We start from the raw sequence: 21,134 nt of genomic DNA on the forward strand, positions 1-21,134 counted from the left end.
ATATAACACAGGAGTCGTTACGTTTAAAACTGAAATTGGGTCAAAATACGATTTATCGATCAATAATCGACTTAGAATGATTCGTAAAACAAGCGACCTTTCGAAACAAAAGAATTTGAGTCTCGAAAGTATTTTTAATGAAAGCGAAATATTTTTCTGAGTCTGTACGCGTTCGTTTCGTATTAAACGGACGAACGGTTGATTTATTATGAATTTTTGAACATTTTTCGGAATTAAACGTGTCTCCGAATCATTTAATAATTAAATAATAGGGTTCGAACACTCGAAAATAATTTTATAAGAATTATTGAGCCTGGAAAATAATTTAAAATAATATTTTAAAGCTCGAACTATTTTTCGGAATTTTTAAATCAATTTTAACTAATTAAATCTAATTAAATAATCAATTAAAATTAATTAATCACTAATTAAATTAATTAATCAATTAATATTTAAATTAATTGACTAATTAAATAATTAATTATCAACTAAAATTAATTAACTAAATAATTTGGATTTATTTTTAAATTAAAATAAATTTTCAGAATTAAAAATAATGATTTTCAAAATAAAAATGAGTTTTGTAAATAACAAAAAGAATTTTGAATTATTTTTAAATCTAAAAAGGCAGAAACAGATTCAGGGTTGGGGTTTGTCTTCCCCATCGGATCAAACAGTGGCCAACTCAAGAACATAGCCGGAATTTCAAGAACACCTCACCGGAAATCTGGAAACCCAGAATCCGGCCGACATCTCTGTATTTCCGGTGAAGTCCCGAGAACAGCCAAAACAACATGGTTTGCCACGGTTTCAACACCAATTCATTCCTCGCACTTCCAGGAATCCATCCTCGCCATCACCTTCTTCAAACCACTCCGGGAAAGCATTCCCCGGCCAAAACCCACCCCAACTCCGGCGACATCACCAAAATATTGAACTCCATCAATTCCGAACCAAATTCGATGATTTGACCACCAAAATAAAGCTTAAATCATTTAGAAACTATCCCAATCATTAAAAATCATCAAGAACATCACAACAATCTCAAAAAATCGACTTGAAAAATCTGAAAAATTTTAGAACTCGAACTTACTCAAATCATAACCAAAATTAACGAAATAATATGCTAAACCACTCCTTGTAATCCCAGGAACAATTATCAATCATCAAAAACAACAAACAAGTACCCAAGAATCAAAAGCGAATTCCAAGTTCAAGAACACAAAAATCGATTTTTCCCAATACTTACTCTCAGATCGTGATTTTGGTACCAATAGAACGGGCTCGAAACAAGGATCAATTTGGTATGTAGAACGCTTGATTTGGTTTCCTAGAACTCCCAAAATCATCAAATCTTTGTTCTTGAAGAAATTTTACCCCAAAAATATTCTTGATTTTTGTTTTTAATAAAAATAAAATGAAATAAATGAAATTAATAGGCTATTTATATTTATGGAATATTGGATCGTTCTGGATCGTTTTGGATCATTAAATTAGTTGCTTAGCCGCTAAGTAACTGCAATAACGATCCGATTCAATACCAGAATTGGATAATTATCCAAACCGGGCTTTTTATAAAACACTATATACGAAAATAACGTAAAAATATCCCGTCTCTCGAAAATACGGGTTTTATTGATTACCGAAATGGTTAACGTATCGAAAATATTGCGCCGGGCCGCATACGGGTCAAACCGTAATCCGGATCGAAAAAGTGAAAACACGGAAAATGTCCGGAATTACCAGATTAGGTTAGGAAGGAGTTTTCGGAAGAGTTTCGGGTTATAAAAACGTAAAAACGGTTGAAGTTGGACGATTCCCGGCTTTATAAAATAGTTTTTGTAATTATTCAGAAAATAATTAATAATTCATAACTCAATATAAAATCATCTAACAATCCAAAAATTACCAGAAAAATATCACAATTATCTATATTTTATTCTGGACATATAAAAATTCAAATACTCAAATAATATCACATCTAAACACCCAAACATCAATTCCACTTATCAGATAATTCACTAAAATTCACCTAAAATCACATAAATAATTCCAAATAATTATAAAAATAATATCTGAAAATATGGGATATTACAGCAAGAACCGCAAATTCGCAACCGCAATTGACGCGGTGAACCGCATGTTGCGAATGCGGTTGCGGATGATAATTTTCTAAAATCGCTTCTCGCAGTTTGGTTTGACTTTTACCCCAAAACTGATCTGATCTGAATCGCGTACACCCTCAGGGAACGGTCCCGTACAACGGTTTGTAAGGGAACCTTATACAATAAACAATTTTATAGGTGTTTAATGGTTAATTCAACAATGTTATTAAAAAAATTAGTCACAAATGTCAGCGGTCCGGAGAAATTACTTTTTGCCCTTTGGTCACGGACCGCGGACATTGTCTGCGGTTGGGACTTTAAATCGTTTGTTGATGTTAATGGAGGGGAGTTTATTGTAAGTCTCAACTGCTGACAATGTTCGCAGTCTGTGAATAGGGACAAAAAGGTAATTTCTCCGAATCCTAGATAATATTCGCGGTCTCTTTAATTATTTTTTTTAATCTCTGCCATTGAATAATTGATCCAACGACTAAAAATTTATTTGTTGTATAAGAGTCCTAACAAACCGTTGCCAATGACCCCTCCCGTGATTAGGTTCATATTGCATTAAACTTCTGTCTCATATGTCTATATATAACCCGTATCCGACAAAAACCTTTAACTAAAAAGATGTCAAATATATCAAAAATAATTATTATAGATATTATGTAAAAAATTATCATCTCCGATCTGTTTTCCCATTAATTATAATTTTAGCTATATTTGTCGAACATATATAAAACTGCAATGAAATTACACATCATCTATTATTATAATAAAACAAGATATTCTATTTATAATAACTTGCAAAAATAACAACATACTATTTAAAAAAAATAGCCAATCGTTATAGTCAATTTCATCACAGTAAATGAGCTTACGGGTTCAACAAATTTCACATAATCATTATTTTATTTATTTTAATCAACCATTTTAATAAGAAATTTGCCCAAAATAACAAAAATTCAGAGGTGGCTGCCCAAAATACCCACGCTCAAAACATGTGCCAAAAATAACCATTTGAACACGCATACAGCATATGCGTGTGTCTTACACGCATACATCAAATGCATATAATTTCAAAATTTTCATGTGAGCTGACCTAGCACAAGGAGCATACGCATATTCCGTTTGCGTATAGCTTGCATACGCATATAGTGTATGCACATATCTTTAAAATTTTGAGAATATGTGCATATGTTGTATGCGTGTATTATACACGTATTTCTTGTATGCGTATCTGTCTAGTTATTTTGGGCACCTATTTTGAGCGTGGGTATTTTGGGCAGCCCCCAATAAAATTTGGTTATTTTGAATTTTCACCCCATTTTAATTAACATCCGTTGAAGATGCTCTAATACTATAGTATATAACGAGAACATCTGTATTTATAATTCAGTGTACGCAATTTATATGATTTTTTCAGCCTTTTTCATCAACGAGCTGTATATTGTTTATAGTAACTATTCCTAAAATAACTTATTTAATTATAATAATTATATATAGCCATATAGGACATAGTTTAAAAGTGTTAGTTTCCCAAATTGCCCTTACATTGGAAGTAAAATGAAGAAAAGAAAATTGAAATTAAAATAAACGTGCATGAATAAAAGGGATCTGACTTTTTATACAGGTTCATGAACAACAAACAAACTAAAAGAAACAAGAACAAATTGACAATCATACACTTAAAAGGTGTAAAGCAACAACCAAATGTTTTGAATAAATTTATAGGAGTTTGGAATTTTGTAGAGTTCATGGTCTTTTTTTGTCTTTTATTTGTTGCTTTTTAAATTTCTGTTTCTAGAGTGACATACTTGCCTTCAACTCTCTTCTTAATTTATTATTTCTGTTATATTTTTTGTTTTGTTTTGATACTTTTGTTTTGTATACAACAAGTATACCCAAAGTATTAGTAATTATGATGATGATCCCATATAAAGAATGTGAGAAATAATTTATCTGTCTAGGTTTGCCAAAAAATATACTTAAAATTCAGACAAAAAAGAAGCTATAAAAAAATAAAAAACTATTGAAATATAATTATAATATTTTCTATATTTCTACTAATCCTACTTCTTTTAATTTTCCAATGAAGTAATAAATTTGCAAAATAAATTAGAATATTTAATGTTATGATAAATACATTGTAGATCTATATTCTATCACATTTCATATTAAATATTAAAAAAGTTTTTTTTGCATATACCTTGTAGTGCGAGAAAAAGCAAAGCACCTAGGGAGGAATGTGAAGGGCAAATCCATTTCTCAAATATACATTGATAAGAATTTTAAATATTTACAATTTTTTTTTATAAACTTTTGAATTGTACTATTAATGAAGCTAAGCTCGCCCCAAGCATGTCGACTATTGATGGTCGAGTGTTATTCATAAAATAGGTTTATTCATAAATCTTGTAAACTATTAAGTATCTATACTACTCATTTCGTAAAAGAAAAATATTTCAATTATGAATAGTTTTCATCTATAAATAGGTAATTATATAGCTAAAGTACAACATATTCATCACCAAATAATGAATATCGCACACACCACAAAATCTCGAAAATTTAAATTTTGTAGTAGAACATGACCCGTGCCTCGCACGGGTTTTCGTGTTAAAAAAGTTGGGGGCTCTAATTTTGTTTTAGAGGAATTAGGGTGCGGCCTTAGTAAAAAAAACCCGGCCTTGGGCTTAATCATTGTATCATTATGAATAACATGGACTCAGCTATGTATTTCCGGTGTATAGCTTCTCTTTTCTAAAGTCCATTTACAAGCTTTGAGTTGGAGGCCCAAAAGTATAGTGAAACACATAAATGCAAGTTATGCAACATTTTATAAGGAGAACTAATGTACCATTGTTACTAAGCAAATAATCTTGTAATAGGAGATTTAACGGAAGATGATAAATATTTGTAAGATTATAATTTGTTTACTTGACTAACAAATCTGGGGAGGATTATGTATTCATTATTATTCTGTCTGTTATTTAACGATATTACATGTAATTTTCAATTGTGATAAAATTTGCATACACAATAATTCTCTTTTCATTCTGTTTTACGAGCAAGATATATTGAATATATTTGATTTCTTCTTTATAAAGAAGTTGATCGAAAATCGCAAGTTATGAAATTCGAAATTTTTTAGTATTGATCACTTGATTATCACTAATGGCATCAGATTAATAGTCTCCCTACAGTCTTAGCCGTAAGAATCTTAAATAGCCTACAATACGTTTTCGGAGTTCGTAAGTCAAAATATCTGCAAACCCCAAATTATAAAAGTTTATTGCCGAAAGCTCAATTTCCATAGGCCGTTGGACCCACAACTCAATCTTATCCTTTAAATTTTACACATGTCATTCACCACAGTTCAAGTTATGCCTTTATCACCCCTCTATATTCCACGTGTCGAAGTAGTCTATAATAATCACCCCCTATTAAATTAGAGGACAATTAGCTAGTCATGGAGGATAAAAGGAAAAAACCAAAAGGGAAAAAGAGACACAATAAGACAACTAAAATACACACATTCCCTACGAACAATACCTAAAACCAGGATACAGACTATCAAATAAACCCAGCAGATATAGTACATTACATAATTCGTGTATGAAGTTTCATATTTCATTTTTAACTATTCGCCTAAATAAAATTTGCGTACACTTTAATTTTCTCTTCATTCTATTTTACGAGCCAGATATATCGAGTATATTTAATTTCTTCTTTATAAATAAGTTGATCTAAAATCACAAGTAATGAAATTCAAAAAAGTTTATTATTGATTACTTAATTATCACCATAAAGATAAAAATCACTAAGTACCTAACAACTTGGTTGCCATGCAAAGTGTAGAATATCCAGTACGAAATACAAAACTCTTAACCGTCGTGACCAAAGAGTTCACTTTAATTCTTATTTATACTTTTATCCGGGAATGACCTATGTTATTGAGATTCTTTATTTCATTTTCGAATATTTGCATGAAACACTTGATACTTGAACATCGTGAACAATGAGTTCACTTTAATTCTTATTTATATTTTTATCTAGGAATGACCTATGTTATTCGGATTCTTTATTTTATTTTTAAGTATTCGCATGAAATACTTGATACTTGAACATGAACATTTATTTTAAGTCAAAAATATGCATATTTTCTAAAATATTGCCGAATACTTGAATATGTGTTCATGTGAGACACTTTTAGCCGAGTCCGAGTGACACAGAAAATGACTAAAGACGTGTTAACATATACATTATCACAAAATACGTTATCAATAAGTATAAGACTTGCAGCTTAAATTTTCGAAAATCGAAATATCATAGAAATTATTCAACCACAAAGAATCGGCAATTTGGTAACTTAATCATCCATGTAGAGTAAAAAAACATAGTATAGTTACAACAGTTAAATTCTTCTTGTCTGCATTTTTTTAAAGTTTGTTCAAATTCGATATGAGTTCAAATGTTAGTGTGCTTATATGATTAAACTACTTATTCTTGCAGTACTCAAATCTGAATTTGTTTCAAGTATTCAAAGAAATACTATTAATATTAGAATAATTATGACTTTAAATTAAGAAAATAATTGTTCAAGTTTCTCGATTTTTCTTTTTAAAATTATTATTGAAATGTGTTGACGGAGAAATCTGGTAATTACAAAAATTGAGATTTTTTGCCGGAATTAAAATCTATGACGGTGATTTTTCGCCAGAAAATCAAGCGGTGTGTGGTGGTTGCGTGTTAATTGGTGGCTGAGATTGATTATGACAAGTGGTGGCTCTTTTTCAGCTCTCAACTTCTTACCCCTCTCAATGTGCCTACGTACCCTTTATATAGGGATCAAATCTGACGTAGTTCTTGGGGAACAAGAAATATAATGGGCTTAAATTTCTTATTCCTAGGCCCGGTGGAAGTCCATCCAGAATTCATATTCCGCTAGCTTTAGAAATATCCAACTATGAGGCCCAACCGCAAAGGTTCAAGACTCGTCCGTAATCGTAGGATTTCACGGATAATGTATCTCCCTGCGCAAGGATAACACTCCGATACAGTTATTGGGGGTATCCCTTAAAAGATGGGTTCCTTATTAATTAGTAATAACACTGTTTTAAGGATTCCATTTTATTATGTTAATAAAAAATAAAAAGAATTATACGAAAAATAGAAATATTATAATTATAATATGATTCCAATCTATATTTTGTTAAAAAATAACATAGAACTCTACATGAAAGAGAAATATAGGGGTGAAACCAAAATACAGCGTAATCAAAATACAGTTTTATAATCACAGAATTGTAATCATATTACAGTTTGAATAATTTTATTATTTTCTAGTGGTGAAATCAAAATACAGTTTTTATAATATTCATACCATTTTATTAAAATGAAATTCTACCAACAAATTAAAAAATTCTAAATTATAAAATTCTAATTTAAACATATGACCTATTTACTTGGTCGTGGTTTATATTTCTCGGAACCTATTTAGTTGAGCCAATTTATAAATTTATTTATTTTAAAATATAATTAAAAATAGGATTCGAACCTATAAAAATAATGAAAAATCATGGCTTATAAAAATTTAAAAAATGAGAAAAATAATACATATAGAATTATAAGTTATATAGAATAAAAAATGATAAAATTAATATACTTACAGTTATAACATTAATCATAAAAAGTGAAACCAAAAGGTGGTTTGACTAAAAAATAAGTGAAATCAAAGTATCACTTAAAAATATGTTTCGTTTATTAATAAAGAAAAACGGGTAAAAATAATACATATAGAATTATAAGTCATATATGAATTAAAAATGATAAAAATATTACACTTGGAGTTATAACATGAATCATAAAAACTGAAAATAAAAAGTGATAGAACCAAAAAATAAGTGAAAAAAGTATAATTTAAAAAATTTATTAATAAAAAAAAACGAGTAAAAATAATATATATAGAATTATAAGTCATATAGGAATGAAAAAAGATAAAAAAAATAATACAGAGTTATAACATGAATCATAAAAAGTGAAATGAAAAGGTGTTGATACCAAAAAAGAAATGTAAAATCAAGATACCACTTTAAAAGAGGTTTAGCTTATTAATAAAGATTATTAACTCATGTAATTGTAAAATCATAACACAACAAATTTGAGATATCAATATTAAATTAGTGTTACTTATGGAGTAAAAATTTTCGAACAACGTAAATCTTTCTTTTGTATAATTATTATTTATTTTCTTATTATTTTTTATTCGTTTTGAATTTTGTTTTCGTTGTTGAATACTCAACAGTTTAGAATTAATAATGAATTAATAATATGAACTAAGCTTTTTTTAATTAAGTCAATTAATCCCGTCTAAAGATTCCAAGACACCTTAGCATTGACTTGCAAAAACGATAGATGAGCTTCAAGTCCACCGGACAATCTTGACTACTATATACATCCAAATTGAAGTATCAAATACGTTAATTTAAGCAAAAACAGTTATTCAAAATAGCACTTGGAAGCCTTGCAGACTGTTCAAAGTTTAAGTATCATAGACGTTTGTGACTACAAAAGTCTCTGCATCACTTTTGTAGCAATAAGAACAATAGTAATGAATCCACTCAAGGATAACAGATCAACAAAGATGCTGTCTTACTCGAGAATATGTTATGTTCTCATAGCATTAAGTTTAAGGCCGACAGAGGCTTCTAATTCATCACTGATAACAAGGGAAGCAGAAGCTCTTGCCACCCTCGGCTGGTGGGCTAATCAAATTCCATCAAATACGATATCAAATCATTGCAGCTGGAAAGGCATCAACTGCAGCGAGTCAGGGAGAGTCATTTCTATTGACCTCGGTTCAGGGGAGAATAATATAGGAGATGAGCTGGGAAAATTTAACGTATCTTCATTTCCGTACCTTGAAAGACTTGATCTCGGTGACTGTGGTCTCATTGGCAGCATACCTTCCCAAATAGGAATGCTTTCGGAACTCAACTATCTCTCCCTCACCAACAATCATCTGACAGGCCACTTACCTTCTTCGATGGCTAGTTTATCTCAACTCAAGGTACTTAATCTTTCAAACAACAGTCTTAGTGGCTCAGTCTTTCCTGAAATAAGTAGACTCAAGAACTTGCTTTCTCTAGACCTTAGCTTCAATAAATTCACAGGGTTCATCCCTAAGGAACTAGGCACTCTGACTAATTTGGTGAACTTATTCCTTGAACAAAACAAACTGACAGGCACAATCCCGTCGTCTTTAGGCTCCTTGACTAACCTCAGGCGACTGGACCTCAGTCACAATCAATTCAACAACAGTTTACCATTTCAACAATCTAACCTAACTCAGCTGTTGCTGCTTGATGTCTCTAACAATTTTCTCAGTGGTTCCATGCCCGTTTTCAATAATTGCGACAACCTAAGGCAAATAGACTTCTCCAACAATCTGCTGAGTGGACACCTCCCAAAAGAACTTAATATCTGCCATGCTCTGGAGGATGTAATACTAAGTAGTAATCATCTGACTGGTGTCATCCCGTGGGAACTAGGAAATATGAGTAATTTGGTTAACCTAGACCTTGGAAAAAACCAACTCAGAGGGACTTTAGGAACTGCTTTGGGCACTTTGACTAAACTCCACCAACTAAAACTTAGTTCCAATCAGTTCAATGGCTCCATACCTGTCTTCAAGAACTGTGACAGTCTATATTATCTAGATTTGTCACATAATTTGCTGACAGGCAATATCCCAATAGAACTTGCATATTGCCGTACTTTGGCCCAAGTGAAATTGAGTTATAACAATTTGAGTGGAGTCATACCTATCGAATTTCAGTCCCTACGTTTCACAGACTATGATCTCTCACATAATAATCTTTCTGGCACCATTCCAAAAAGCAACAACCAAGTTCCTTCTCCACTTAGCAATTCACCTAGTGACGTGTCTGATGACGGTTTGAAGTATCATCCAAATCAAGATGTCTCTGATGATGGATTAAATAAGCCAGGCTTTCCCATTCTTTACATTGTTCTTCCCTTTGTTATTGGCCTTCTCATCTTAATACTTGCCACCGTGTACATTTATCGTTGTGTCACTAAAGAAAATCAAGAAAATCAAGTTACAGGGGATGTAAAGAACGGTGACCTTTTCTCAATTTGGAACTATGATGGGAATATTGCATTCGAGGACATCATAAGAGCGACAAAGAATTTTGACATTAAATACTGTATTGGAACTGGCGGCTATGGCAGTTTATATGCAGCTAGGTTGCCAAGCGGTAAAACTGTAGCAGTCAAGAAACTCCATTGCCTTGAAGCCGAGGAGCCAGCCTTTGACAAAAGTTTTAGGAATGAGGTTCAAGTGTTGTCAAATATAAGACACAAGAATATCGTGAAGCTCTATGGTTTTTGCCTGCATAGCAGATGCATGTTTCTGGTCTACGAGTACATGGTGAAGGGAAGTTTGTTTTGTGCTCTCAGAGATGACGCCCATGCCATGCGGTTGAACTGGAGTAGGAGGGTGAACATTGTGAAAGGTATAGCACATGCTTTATCTTACATGCACCACGACTGCAATCCACCAATAGTTCACCGAGACATCTCAAGTAATAACATATTATTGAACTTTAATATGGAGGCGTCTGTTGCTGACTTTGGTGCATCAAGATTGCTGGACTCTAATTCATCTCTTCAAACTGTAGTTGCAGGAACTTGCGGTTATACTGCTCCAGGTTCTCAAATCTTCCCCAACTCTTTTGATTTTGTTTGCATACTTTCCCATTTTATTATGCAGGGCAATCTGTAATTTTCTGTTTTCTTTTTGTGATTATGCAGAACTTGCATACACCACGGTTGTAACTGAGAAAAGTGACGTGTATAGCTTCGGGGTGGTCGCATTAGAAATCATGATGGGAAGGCACCCCGGAGACCTCCTCTCAACATTCACAACTCTGAGAGCCACTGAAAATAGAATGATGAATGATATTTTAGACAAACGCCTCAGGCGTCCAACAAGACTCCAAGAAACTGAAATTATAATGGTTTTGACGCAGGCATTTGCATGTTTGCAGCCTAAACCTAAATTTCGGCCATCTATGAGATCTTTATCTTATAAGTTTCTAAGGACTCCAAAGATCTTTGGAGCAAGTTCAATATATACAACTCCAATCGAGCCACACACCTGAGTTACTGCATTATTTGAAAGCATGATTACAAGCTACATGATTTACGCTCTATTCTTCTGCTCGCCTTCAGAAATTCGGAAAATTCTTTTAGCCTCATGTCTTCTTAGTCCTGGTTCTGCCACAGATTAAAAGAAGTTCTGTTTAAAGGCATGTGATTCTGTTCCACACACATATATTTAGAATTATTCTGTATGTTCATTGCAAATTATATAAACATAAAGAGGGAAGTTTCATCATCATATACTGCATTTTGAACCAAATTATTTCACATTAAACCTGTACAGCGGGAATGCAGGTACATATTCACTAAATTTTTTCCAAGAATCCTTACTGAATCGAGGCATCGAAGAGAACTATCTCAAGGTCTTTTAAGGAATATGCTCTGCAGTGTTTACTGCAAGTCAAGACCTGATGTGCTTCTCGTACCTGTAAGGTACAAACTGGGGATATCCGATAAACGTGATTCCAGGATAATTTGTTAACTTTTTAACTACTGATATATAGGTATTATTGCTATAACATATAACCGTTTCCTGAAACTAAACATTAGCGTTTAGGGATGTAGTTTAATCCATGTTTAACTTTTATTTGGGGTGTTTTGGGATTGGATATCTTAGATTAAGTGTTTTTAGTCCTGAATACAATGTTACAGATAGCTTTCTTCATATATCCTAATGTAATTTAAGAACCGAGAAGCCCCTGTATCACCTGCAAACTTCGGGAGTAGCTGCAACTGCAAGGACTGTGGCAGGTGTTGGTGATTTGTTTAAAGGAATTTAGAGGGATTAGAGGTAAACCAGTATATTCTACTCAAAGTTTAAACATGCTGAAATTGAGGTTGATTTTCTTGCCTCTAAATAAAAAGCCTCATGTCCATATAATTAAAACTTGAAGCATTATAGCCGGGGCGGAGCAAAATAATTCAGGATCAGTGCGAAATCACAAAATTGGGTACACAGTGGGTACACAGTTTTTATTTTAATATAAATTTAAAGGATATATATTCCTACAAATAAAATGAACTATCAAAATATGTTAACAAAAATATATTTCAACAATTTAGTTAAAATTAGAGGCTCTTCTCAGACATTAAAAGATACCATTCTTGTTTATTTTATTAAAAAGTCATCTAAAACAATTTCAACGTTCACTTTAATCAAAAATGCACTTTCGGTTTTCATCAAAACAAGTCCATTTTGCATTATTTTGATATTATTGTTTGTATATATGTATAAGGTCTTTAAAAATTTAATGGCCTTTTACTTTCGGGGGCCTAGGTCTTTAAAAATTTGGTGACCTTTTACTTTTGGAGGCCCTTTGCGGTGACTCACCCGCACGTCACGAATGTTATTTCAGATGTTATCCAAAAATTCTTAGTTATAAGGTTCTGGGCTAGGAAATTTGTGATACTGATACCTAAGCTTTATAACCTATAAAGATCAAACTCACATTGTTATGAATTTGATAAATAAACTTTATCGACTGGATCTTGCTTGGCATATAGTTTGAATTGTGCTCATATGGCCTAATTGCTTTCTGGAATCGTGCAATACATTTAAATCTGATTTGTCAGTGAGAAACTAATGCAAAGCACAACCCTAAGAAACGTAGGAGTCGAACTCATGATATTGAACGTCGTGTTATTAAATCACCGGAAACGTGATATTTATATACTTATTGTACATGTTTCCTGGAGAGCAAGTCAGCCGATCAACTAAACTAACCTAGGAAACAATGTAAACTGGGTAAATAAATAAACTAGGCAGCTACATAAACTAGGAATAACTACTTCAGGTAACCAAATGTCGAACTAAATATCATATTCACATATATGTTCCTCTCCTGGTTTAGTTTTCCTTTGGCTTGCCAGGGCTGCCAGGGACGCCACGACATCGCTGCGAGACCTGACAACCTCTGTCATAGGGATTTGCTGGAATGTCTGGTTCAGTACAACCTGCAGGCTGGGTGCATACTCTTCCATCACCTTGCAGTGCACCATATGATATGAACTTTGCATCCGCAACATCTGCCACTAGCGCAAAATACACAATCATGCTTATGCAGAGTAAAACGCTTGTTTTTGACAATGCCATTGTTGTTACTATAGTTTTGTTTCTTTAAACAGAAAGCCAAACACCTCTCGAGATTAACCTTGTCTTAAATTACAAGCATTGACATTTTATTACCGAGGTAAAGCTTATATACAGTTAGGACGGTCAATAGATAGGATTTATATGTACTAATTTAAATGGATAGGGAGAAAAAATATTCAATCCGAAACACGATCCGATTACAGTCAATAGATAGGATTTATTCGTACTAATTTAAACGGATAGGGAGAAAAAATATCGATCCGAAACGCGATCCGATTAGGACGATCTTAATCATAAATATGTTAGATAAAAAATTAGTTCATTCCGATCCATTTATCCACAATTTTATCTGTTTAATTATATATATATATATATATATTTAACATTTTATATATATTATTTTCAGGACAATTAGCAAAAACTAATGTTGTTTTTTTGGCCTAATTATTTTAAACAATTTTTTTATCCGATCCATTTATCCACAATTTTATCGGTTTAATTATATATATATATATATATATTTAACATTTTTTATATATATTATTTTCAGGACAATTAGCAAAAACTAATGTTGTTTTTTTGGCCTAATTATTTTAAACAGTTTTCTTAGAATTTTATTACTTAAAATTAATCGTTACGGTCCTAACTATTTTACAAATATATTCTAAATAATCTTAGAATTTTATTACTTAAAATTAATCGTTACAGTCCTAACTATTTTACAAATATATTCTAAATAAAACACCCACTAGAAGTATTTTTAATGATCTTTCCATCTCAGAAATCCAGTTCAGTGTTCTATAACTCGAGTTCAGTGTTTTATAGATCGGGCTGAATCATTATTCAGAAGCAATGTACAAGCAAACCAGGTTACATTTGTGAGCTTTTTAAGGATTCTGCTAATACAAACTTGTGCTAAGAGGGTCAATACACTTTGGTTGATAATGCAGAACATCAAGTAGCATAAAAGAACTCGAGCTCACGTACTGCAATTTAAACCAAATTTTTTCATATTAAACTTGTACATCCGGAATGCAGATACGTAATCACTTTAATACGTAAACCAGAGAGAAATGGTTAAGTATCATCACAGCACTTTATCGATCTACCTTTGCAAACCGACCCTTGATTCTAGCTCTACTCTCTGCACGGACCTTTCTCGATTCATATCTGATTTGCTTCTCGTACCTGTAATGTACAAACTGGGGAGATCAGTCTAAACAATTCACATAATAGGCTTGGCTCTCTAAATTGTAAGGATAAACTTCAAAAGTGAAATGTATATTAATGCAGATAAAAAATCACCTTCTTTCTCTGATCTTGTACTGAGATTCTTAAAATAACATGTGATAAACTTTTAGATGTTATTTATAGAAGTACATAAATTGCATGCCCAACCAATTGTTCTTGCATACTTCTAGATGTTTCAAATTTCAGGTTTAAATTTTTTTAAAACTTTCAAGCGCAGACCAATAATAAAATGAGCTAACCAGTAATTAGAAGTGTGGGATTTTGTAGGTTTCGACTTCTTGGAAACCATAGCATATACGTACCTCCTAGATTTCCTCTTCTCCTTGTATCGTGTGATTGCAGAGTCTCTGTGCTGACTCGAAAATTCATATGGAGCAGCTTTAGGTGTGATTTGTGAGGCCTCGGTAACAACAGGATTCTGTAATGGTGTTTCATGCTTATTCTCTTCGTGATGTAAAGTAGTATCAACCTCTGGATCTTTATCAGGCACTTGACAGTCTGTGTTGAAATAGTTCTGGTATGAGGTATTGGGAAGACTTTCATCTGCATCCTCCACAGTATTATTACACCACTGGAAAGCACTTGCCTGTAAGAGCACATGATATGAATTACTTTTCTCATTCCATTTACCTTCATCTAGAGATAGATAAATAGATAGATAGATAAGTTTTTGATGGTGTGTTGCTGGAGGGCACAGATATGAAGGAGACCTTTTCGATCTATTTTGAGCTTGCTGTAGCTTATTCTCTGGAACCTATCGTGTCTAAGGGAGTTTAGTTTGGTAGTGTAGTTAGTCATTATTTTATTTCTGTTTCTTTGTTCTGGTTATGTAGCAGTTGTCTGGTTGGACTTAGTGCAGGAGTTACCTAGTACGGTTGTCGTTTAATCTATGTACCTTTCCCTCCTGCTATAATCGGAGGGTTTATTTTCTTTAATGCATTTGCATTTCAAAAAAATAAAAATAAATCTAAAGCTAGATAAACGAGGCAATGGGATCTCTTTACTATTCTTTTTCATGTCTAATACTCAATCATTAAGAAATGTAGAGCATGATTGTTTATCTATTGGGTTATGTTTGAAAACTGTAAAAACGCTACACATACTTAATCAGTTCAGATTAAAATACAGGTTATTTACGCAGATAAACTGCAGTGTACATCACCTTAAACGCTCCAGAGTTCCTAGGTCTGAAATAAAAAATGGTGAGAATTTCATAGTCCTGGCTCTGCGTCATAGTCATAGTGATGGGAAAAATCGTAGTGTTAACAGCTGTATATTCATGGACTTAGCTTAAACACATTTCTATTACCATCCAACAAGGGCATAACATCTGCTAATGCTTAAGATACGAAAATTCACCAAAAGACAGAACATAATGGATGATTTAGCAGCAGATCGACACGTAGTCATAATTCTCCAAACAAAAAAGTAGCTTAACATATTAAAGATCCTTGAGCAGATTTTAATGTCAAACAATTCTAGCTATTCTTCTACCCTACAAGTAGTGATACTTATGCTTGAAGCACTAAAGCGATAAAAGTTGCAGTGATAAGCCTCTTCAGCAGGACTGTATCTCCATCTTATTTCACACAGTTCTCACCGGAAAAAGGTTCCTTTCCAACTATAAGCCATTGCCCTTTCTTTTTACATTGTTTGGGGTAGCAAATTTACAATTATTTATTTTGCCAACGAAATAAAAATTTAACCACAAGATCAAAATGAGAAATGTAAAGGAACTAACCTCGTATGAAGGATAGAAGGTCGGCTCTTTCTTGCTTTCAAAGCCTGTATACAGCTGTCGGCAGGCATGATCAGGCACCAGGGACTGGAATCCAGAAGAAGGCTCTACATCTTCTTTATCTTGATAACAGCCAGGTTCCAACTTCACCATTTCACGCAGCTGACAAAGTATCTCTTCTTTGCGTTGTCCACAAACAGTGTTTCGGTTCTGAACATTATTAATGTTTAATCAAACAGCAAATACAAAAAGAAAGTACATCACTTGAAATAATTTTTCCAATTCCAACTTCATCAATTAATTTCAGTTCGATTATATATCTTACATTAATGGACCCTAAGACCCTAAGAAGCAACTTAAATTCATAAACTGCATAAGACTATGTCAAACAGAGACTTGTAAGCAAAGAATCAATATCCAAGACAAGCGCGGCCATGAGCAATAACCATGAGGACTCATAAGTCTTGAATATGAATAATCGAGGTACTATCAGCTGGAAAATTTAGATGCCCATTTTGTAAATCTACAAATACCAGTGCTATTCAAAACTACAGAGGCTTAAGGAAACCCACAAGGGGAAAACAAGCAACAAACCAGTTACAGAATCTAACAAAATATGCACAGTACAGACAAATACTTAATCAATACAGAAACCAACCTTAGGCAAAGGAGGCAACCCTGTAGTTTGAAAATTATGGTCAGAGCCATCAGAAGAAATCAAATCATCAAGACTAATAACAGAAGGAGTTTCCCAAATCAAATAATCCGAAAACTCGAAATTCTCAGACTCCTCAAGCCCATCACTCTTATCATCATCATTCTTCTTCTTTTTTCCCAACTCATCAAAACCAAAATTAGCCAACAACTCAGCCACAGAAGGACAACCAATAAACCCTTCAATAGGCCTTCTGTCATGAACAGTTGACTGAGAAATTCTATGACTTTCCCAATCACAGTTCTGACAAAGAACAGAACAGTGTGTAGAACAAAAAATTGAAGAAGGGGATTGATCACATGCATCACATAACACAGAACGTGTGTGCTTAGTGAAAAGCTGATTAGTTGAGTGAACTTTATGATCACACTTTAAACAAAGCTTAGCAGAATCAGCTCTGCAGTACAAAACAGCTCTTAAATCTCCACAAAAATCACAAAGACTTTGTTTTTCTTGGACATTTTTGCTACTATTTGCAAGTTCTGAAGAATCAGTCATTTTTTTCTTTAAAGAAAATATAAACAAGAAAGGCGTTTTCAAGAAAAAGAGGCTGAAAATATCATATTTAGCAGACTAACATGCAGATTTTTCAACCAAAACAAAGTTCTGGTTTAATTTTGGAGGGGGAAAAGAGTGATACAGAAAAATCTTATCACTTATAAATGCTGTGGACCCTTATATCTAGTGTGAACTGTGAAGTATCTATTCTCATGAGAAAAAAGTGTAGTCATTTTTGTTTTGTATACCTTTCTCTCTTCAGCAACTGTAATGCTCACGATTTACTTGCCAAAAAGGTTGGATCTATAATTGTGATAGCAAAAGCAAATGTTCACATGGTGCCTAAATGTTCATTAAATAGTTTTCAAGAAAAAAATTATTATGTACTTTAAAATCAAACCAAACCTAGAAGTAGATAAGATAAAGATGAAATGTACCCATTTTGTTTCGGATGGACATCTACAAAGAGGGTATTATTACCCATTTTGTTTCGGATGGACATCTACAAAGAGGGTATTATTCCGGTAAAGATCAAGACAATAATAGAAACAGTTGTGGAGTTGGTACCGTATATTATCATAGTTAAAATTCAAAACGTAATCATATATAATTTATTTTAAAATTTTCATCATTATTTATAATATTTTTCAACAACATAATGTATATGTTAAAATTCACAACGTAATCATACGCGACCTATTTAAAGAACTCCAACATATCTACTGATATAATTCAATAACATAATGTATATTATCAGATTCAAAATTTACAACATTATCTTATGCAATATATTTTAAGAAATCCAGCATTTCTCATAATGTTTTTCAACAGAAGAGAACACCTTTGTGTTGAAACTAGGAAGACAATTTTTTTAAAAAAATTATTATACGAATATATAACATCAAGAAATATATAATATAAGTTTGGTGTAAATTTCATACTTAAATGAGGATCCCGAATGCCGGGGACGTTTTTTGTTGTCAGGCACCGGACTCCTCCAAACTAATTATGAGTTACTAGGTTCAGCAACAAGAAAATGCTCCTAACAGCCAAAACACAGGCATTAAATGAGCAAGTTATTATGCACTCTTAGTTCCATTGAACATAGCATAACATATTAAGATACCAGAATCACTCTCTGAACTGAATACACTATCACCCGTAGAGGGGGTCATCCGATCGGGCCGGGCTGAATAATATCCGGGCCGATTTGATTAAAGCTAAATTCGTGAACGGACCGTTATGAACTACGGGCCGTGCCGGTTCGGGCTGAATAACGAGAATAGTGAACCATGAACAGACCGTGAATTGAACGAATAATTCGGTTAATTGAGAGGAGACGAACACGTGTGAGTTATTCGCGAATTGGCGAATTAAACGAATAAAAATACATACTTTACTTGTACTTGAGCAATTCATTTGTTTTTTAATAACTTAGCACATAGCACAGTTAACTGATTTTGCAAACTCAGTTTAGCAAATTCATTCATTTATTTTTGTTTATTCATTCATTCATTTCTTGGTTCCGTCCAGTTTAGCAAATTTATTCATTTATTTTTGTTTATTCATTCATTCATTTCTTGGTTCCGTCCGATCTTTTTGTTCTTATGTACACCTTCTTTTAACTTGGATTAATTTATTTTCATAAATTAACTAATTGATATAATTAATTAATAGAGAATTAAATCAATTTCTTGATTCGGGTCTCTAAAAAAATTGTGTTAATTTTCTTTCACGGATTTGTAAAACTAAAATGTGTTAAAATAAAATAAGGAAAAGAGGACGGTACCTCTATAAATTTTATTAATTTAAAAAAATGTTATAATTGATTTGAGAGGACTCCTCTCCAAAAAAACCGGAACAAACCATGTTTACATTTTAAAGAAAATATAAAATATAACAAATTCTAAAAATACATGGCAAAAATATTTTATTAACTCTTCAAATTCTTCTTCTTCTTGTGGATCGTTCGCTAACGTGCCCGATTCCGATGAAGTGTCCATCGTCATCCAAGTATCCTCTTCACCGTCCGAGTCATCTTTTTTCTTCCCTTGTTGTCTCTTTGCCGCTTGATCCCAATCCTTTTTGCAAACACATATCTTAACCACATCCGGTGTAAGACTTGATCTCTTTTCGTCCAACACTCTTCTACCGGCACTGAAAGCAGACTCGGAAGCAATGGTAGAGGCGGGAACTATTAAAATGTCCTTTGCAATTTTAGCTAATACCGGAAATTGGTTCTCATGTCCAAAAATATTAATGAACAATCTTTATAAGTAAACCTATAAACAATAATTTGTGAACAACACCTGATTATTCATTTCAAACATTTTCACCCCTCTAACTCTCTAGAAAGCTTAGAAGTATCCTGTTTCTAGCCCGAAATGGTTATAAATATGCTATCAGATCAGTTACCCCAACACTTGCAATTGCAAATAAATAAAAACCTATTTCAAAACAAATTTAAAAAAACAAAAATTCATAGATATTTTACCAGTTTCGGGTCGGGGGGTCGCATCGTATGTGCTTGATTCGATCCTTGAGATGATTGTGTGTCCCATCCTTCTTCCATTTGCTCGAATATGCTTGCCTGATTATTTTCGGTTTCGCCGGAAAATTGGCTTCTTCCGATTGTACCGTGTGATTGTGAATTTGTTATTTATTTGTGATTGTGAGTTGTGATTTGAATGTGTGAATGTGAGTTGTGAGTTGCAAACTTGCAGCAGTTGTGAATTGTGATGTGAGATCGAGAGAGATTAAGAGTGAAACGAGAAAGAAAGAGAGAGATCGAGAGAGATTAAGAGTGAAGAGAGAAAGAAAGTTTGGACTAATATTTATAGGTAACAATAGGTGAAGAACGTTGAAGAATTGAACGTTGGATGACCGTTGTGTTGTTGTCGTTGGAGAGCAGAACTGCAGAAGGCCAGAGGGAGGCAGGTGGTCGTTGGAGTTTGGAGGCGCGTGCACTGCAGGCGAGTAGGCGAGTAACGATTAACCGCGGGCCGGTTAACCGCGAATAAATGGTTACAGTTCTGCTGGTTCGTTGGCGAATTAACCGGTTCGGGCCGGTTCGGTTGCGGGCCGGTTCGGTTGCGGGCCGGTTTCGACAATGTTATTCGTATTCAGTTCGTATAACTTCACGGTTTGTGCGAATGATTAACCGTTCGATTGGCGTGCCGAATTAGACGAATTTTAACGATTCGAATTGCGAACGGGCCGAGGCAAACCGCTCGTTTGGCCAGCTCTAATCACCAGTTTACTCTAGTTCCTCTTATTGTCACTTTGGTTTTGTTCATGCGAAAGACAGAATGATAATTTACAAGTTCACCCTAATATGATCACAATCACAAAAGACTTCCAACAAAAACACAAGAATTTGAACATACTCACAGTAACCTGCTAGTTAAGTTGGATAGCAAAAGCTCAATCTTTGAAGCCAATTCTAAATTCATTACATTTACACAAATTCAGTGCATACTCATTACACGCATTCATTTTTAATTCTTAAGTAAAGTAAAATTCAGTGAATCCATAGATCAAAAACAG

At 33.2% G+C, this 21,134-nt stretch overlaps 2 protein-coding genes across 2 annotated transcripts; one reads left to right on the forward strand and one right to left on the reverse strand.

Moving 5' to 3' along the window:
* Positions 1–8,528: 8,528 nt before the first annotated feature.
* On the forward strand, positions 8,529–11,521 carry LOC141696800 (uncharacterized). Its single transcript, XM_074500922.1, has 2 exons — positions 8,529–10,840; positions 10,944–11,521. Exons 1-2 carry the CDS (start codon positions 8,719–8,721, stop codon positions 11,291–11,293), a joined length of 2,472 nt encoding a protein of 823 aa, XP_074357023.1. The 5' UTR covers positions 8,529–8,718; the 3' UTR covers positions 11,294–11,521.
* A 2,640-nt stretch (positions 11,522–14,161) lies between these two features.
* On the reverse strand, positions 14,162–17,814 carry LOC141698276 (zinc finger protein CONSTANS-LIKE 13-like). The gene is made up of 4 exons (XM_074502948.1): positions 17,034–17,814; positions 16,379–16,585; positions 14,940–15,223; positions 14,162–14,574 (listed from the first exon to the last, which is right to left on the reverse strand). The coding sequence occupies exons 1-4, from the start codon at positions 17,586–17,588 to the stop codon at positions 14,484–14,486; spliced, it is 1,137 nt and encodes a 378-aa protein (XP_074359049.1). The 5' UTR covers positions 17,589–17,814; the 3' UTR covers positions 14,162–14,483.
* Positions 17,815–21,134: the final 3,320 nt, after the last annotated feature.

The sequence above is a fragment of the Apium graveolens genome, chromosome 11 (assembly GCF_009905375.1).
Source record: "Apium graveolens cultivar Ventura chromosome 11, ASM990537v1, whole genome shotgun sequence".
In the NCBI taxonomy this organism is placed as follows: Eukaryota; Viridiplantae; Streptophyta; class Magnoliopsida; order Apiales; family Apiaceae; genus Apium; species Apium graveolens.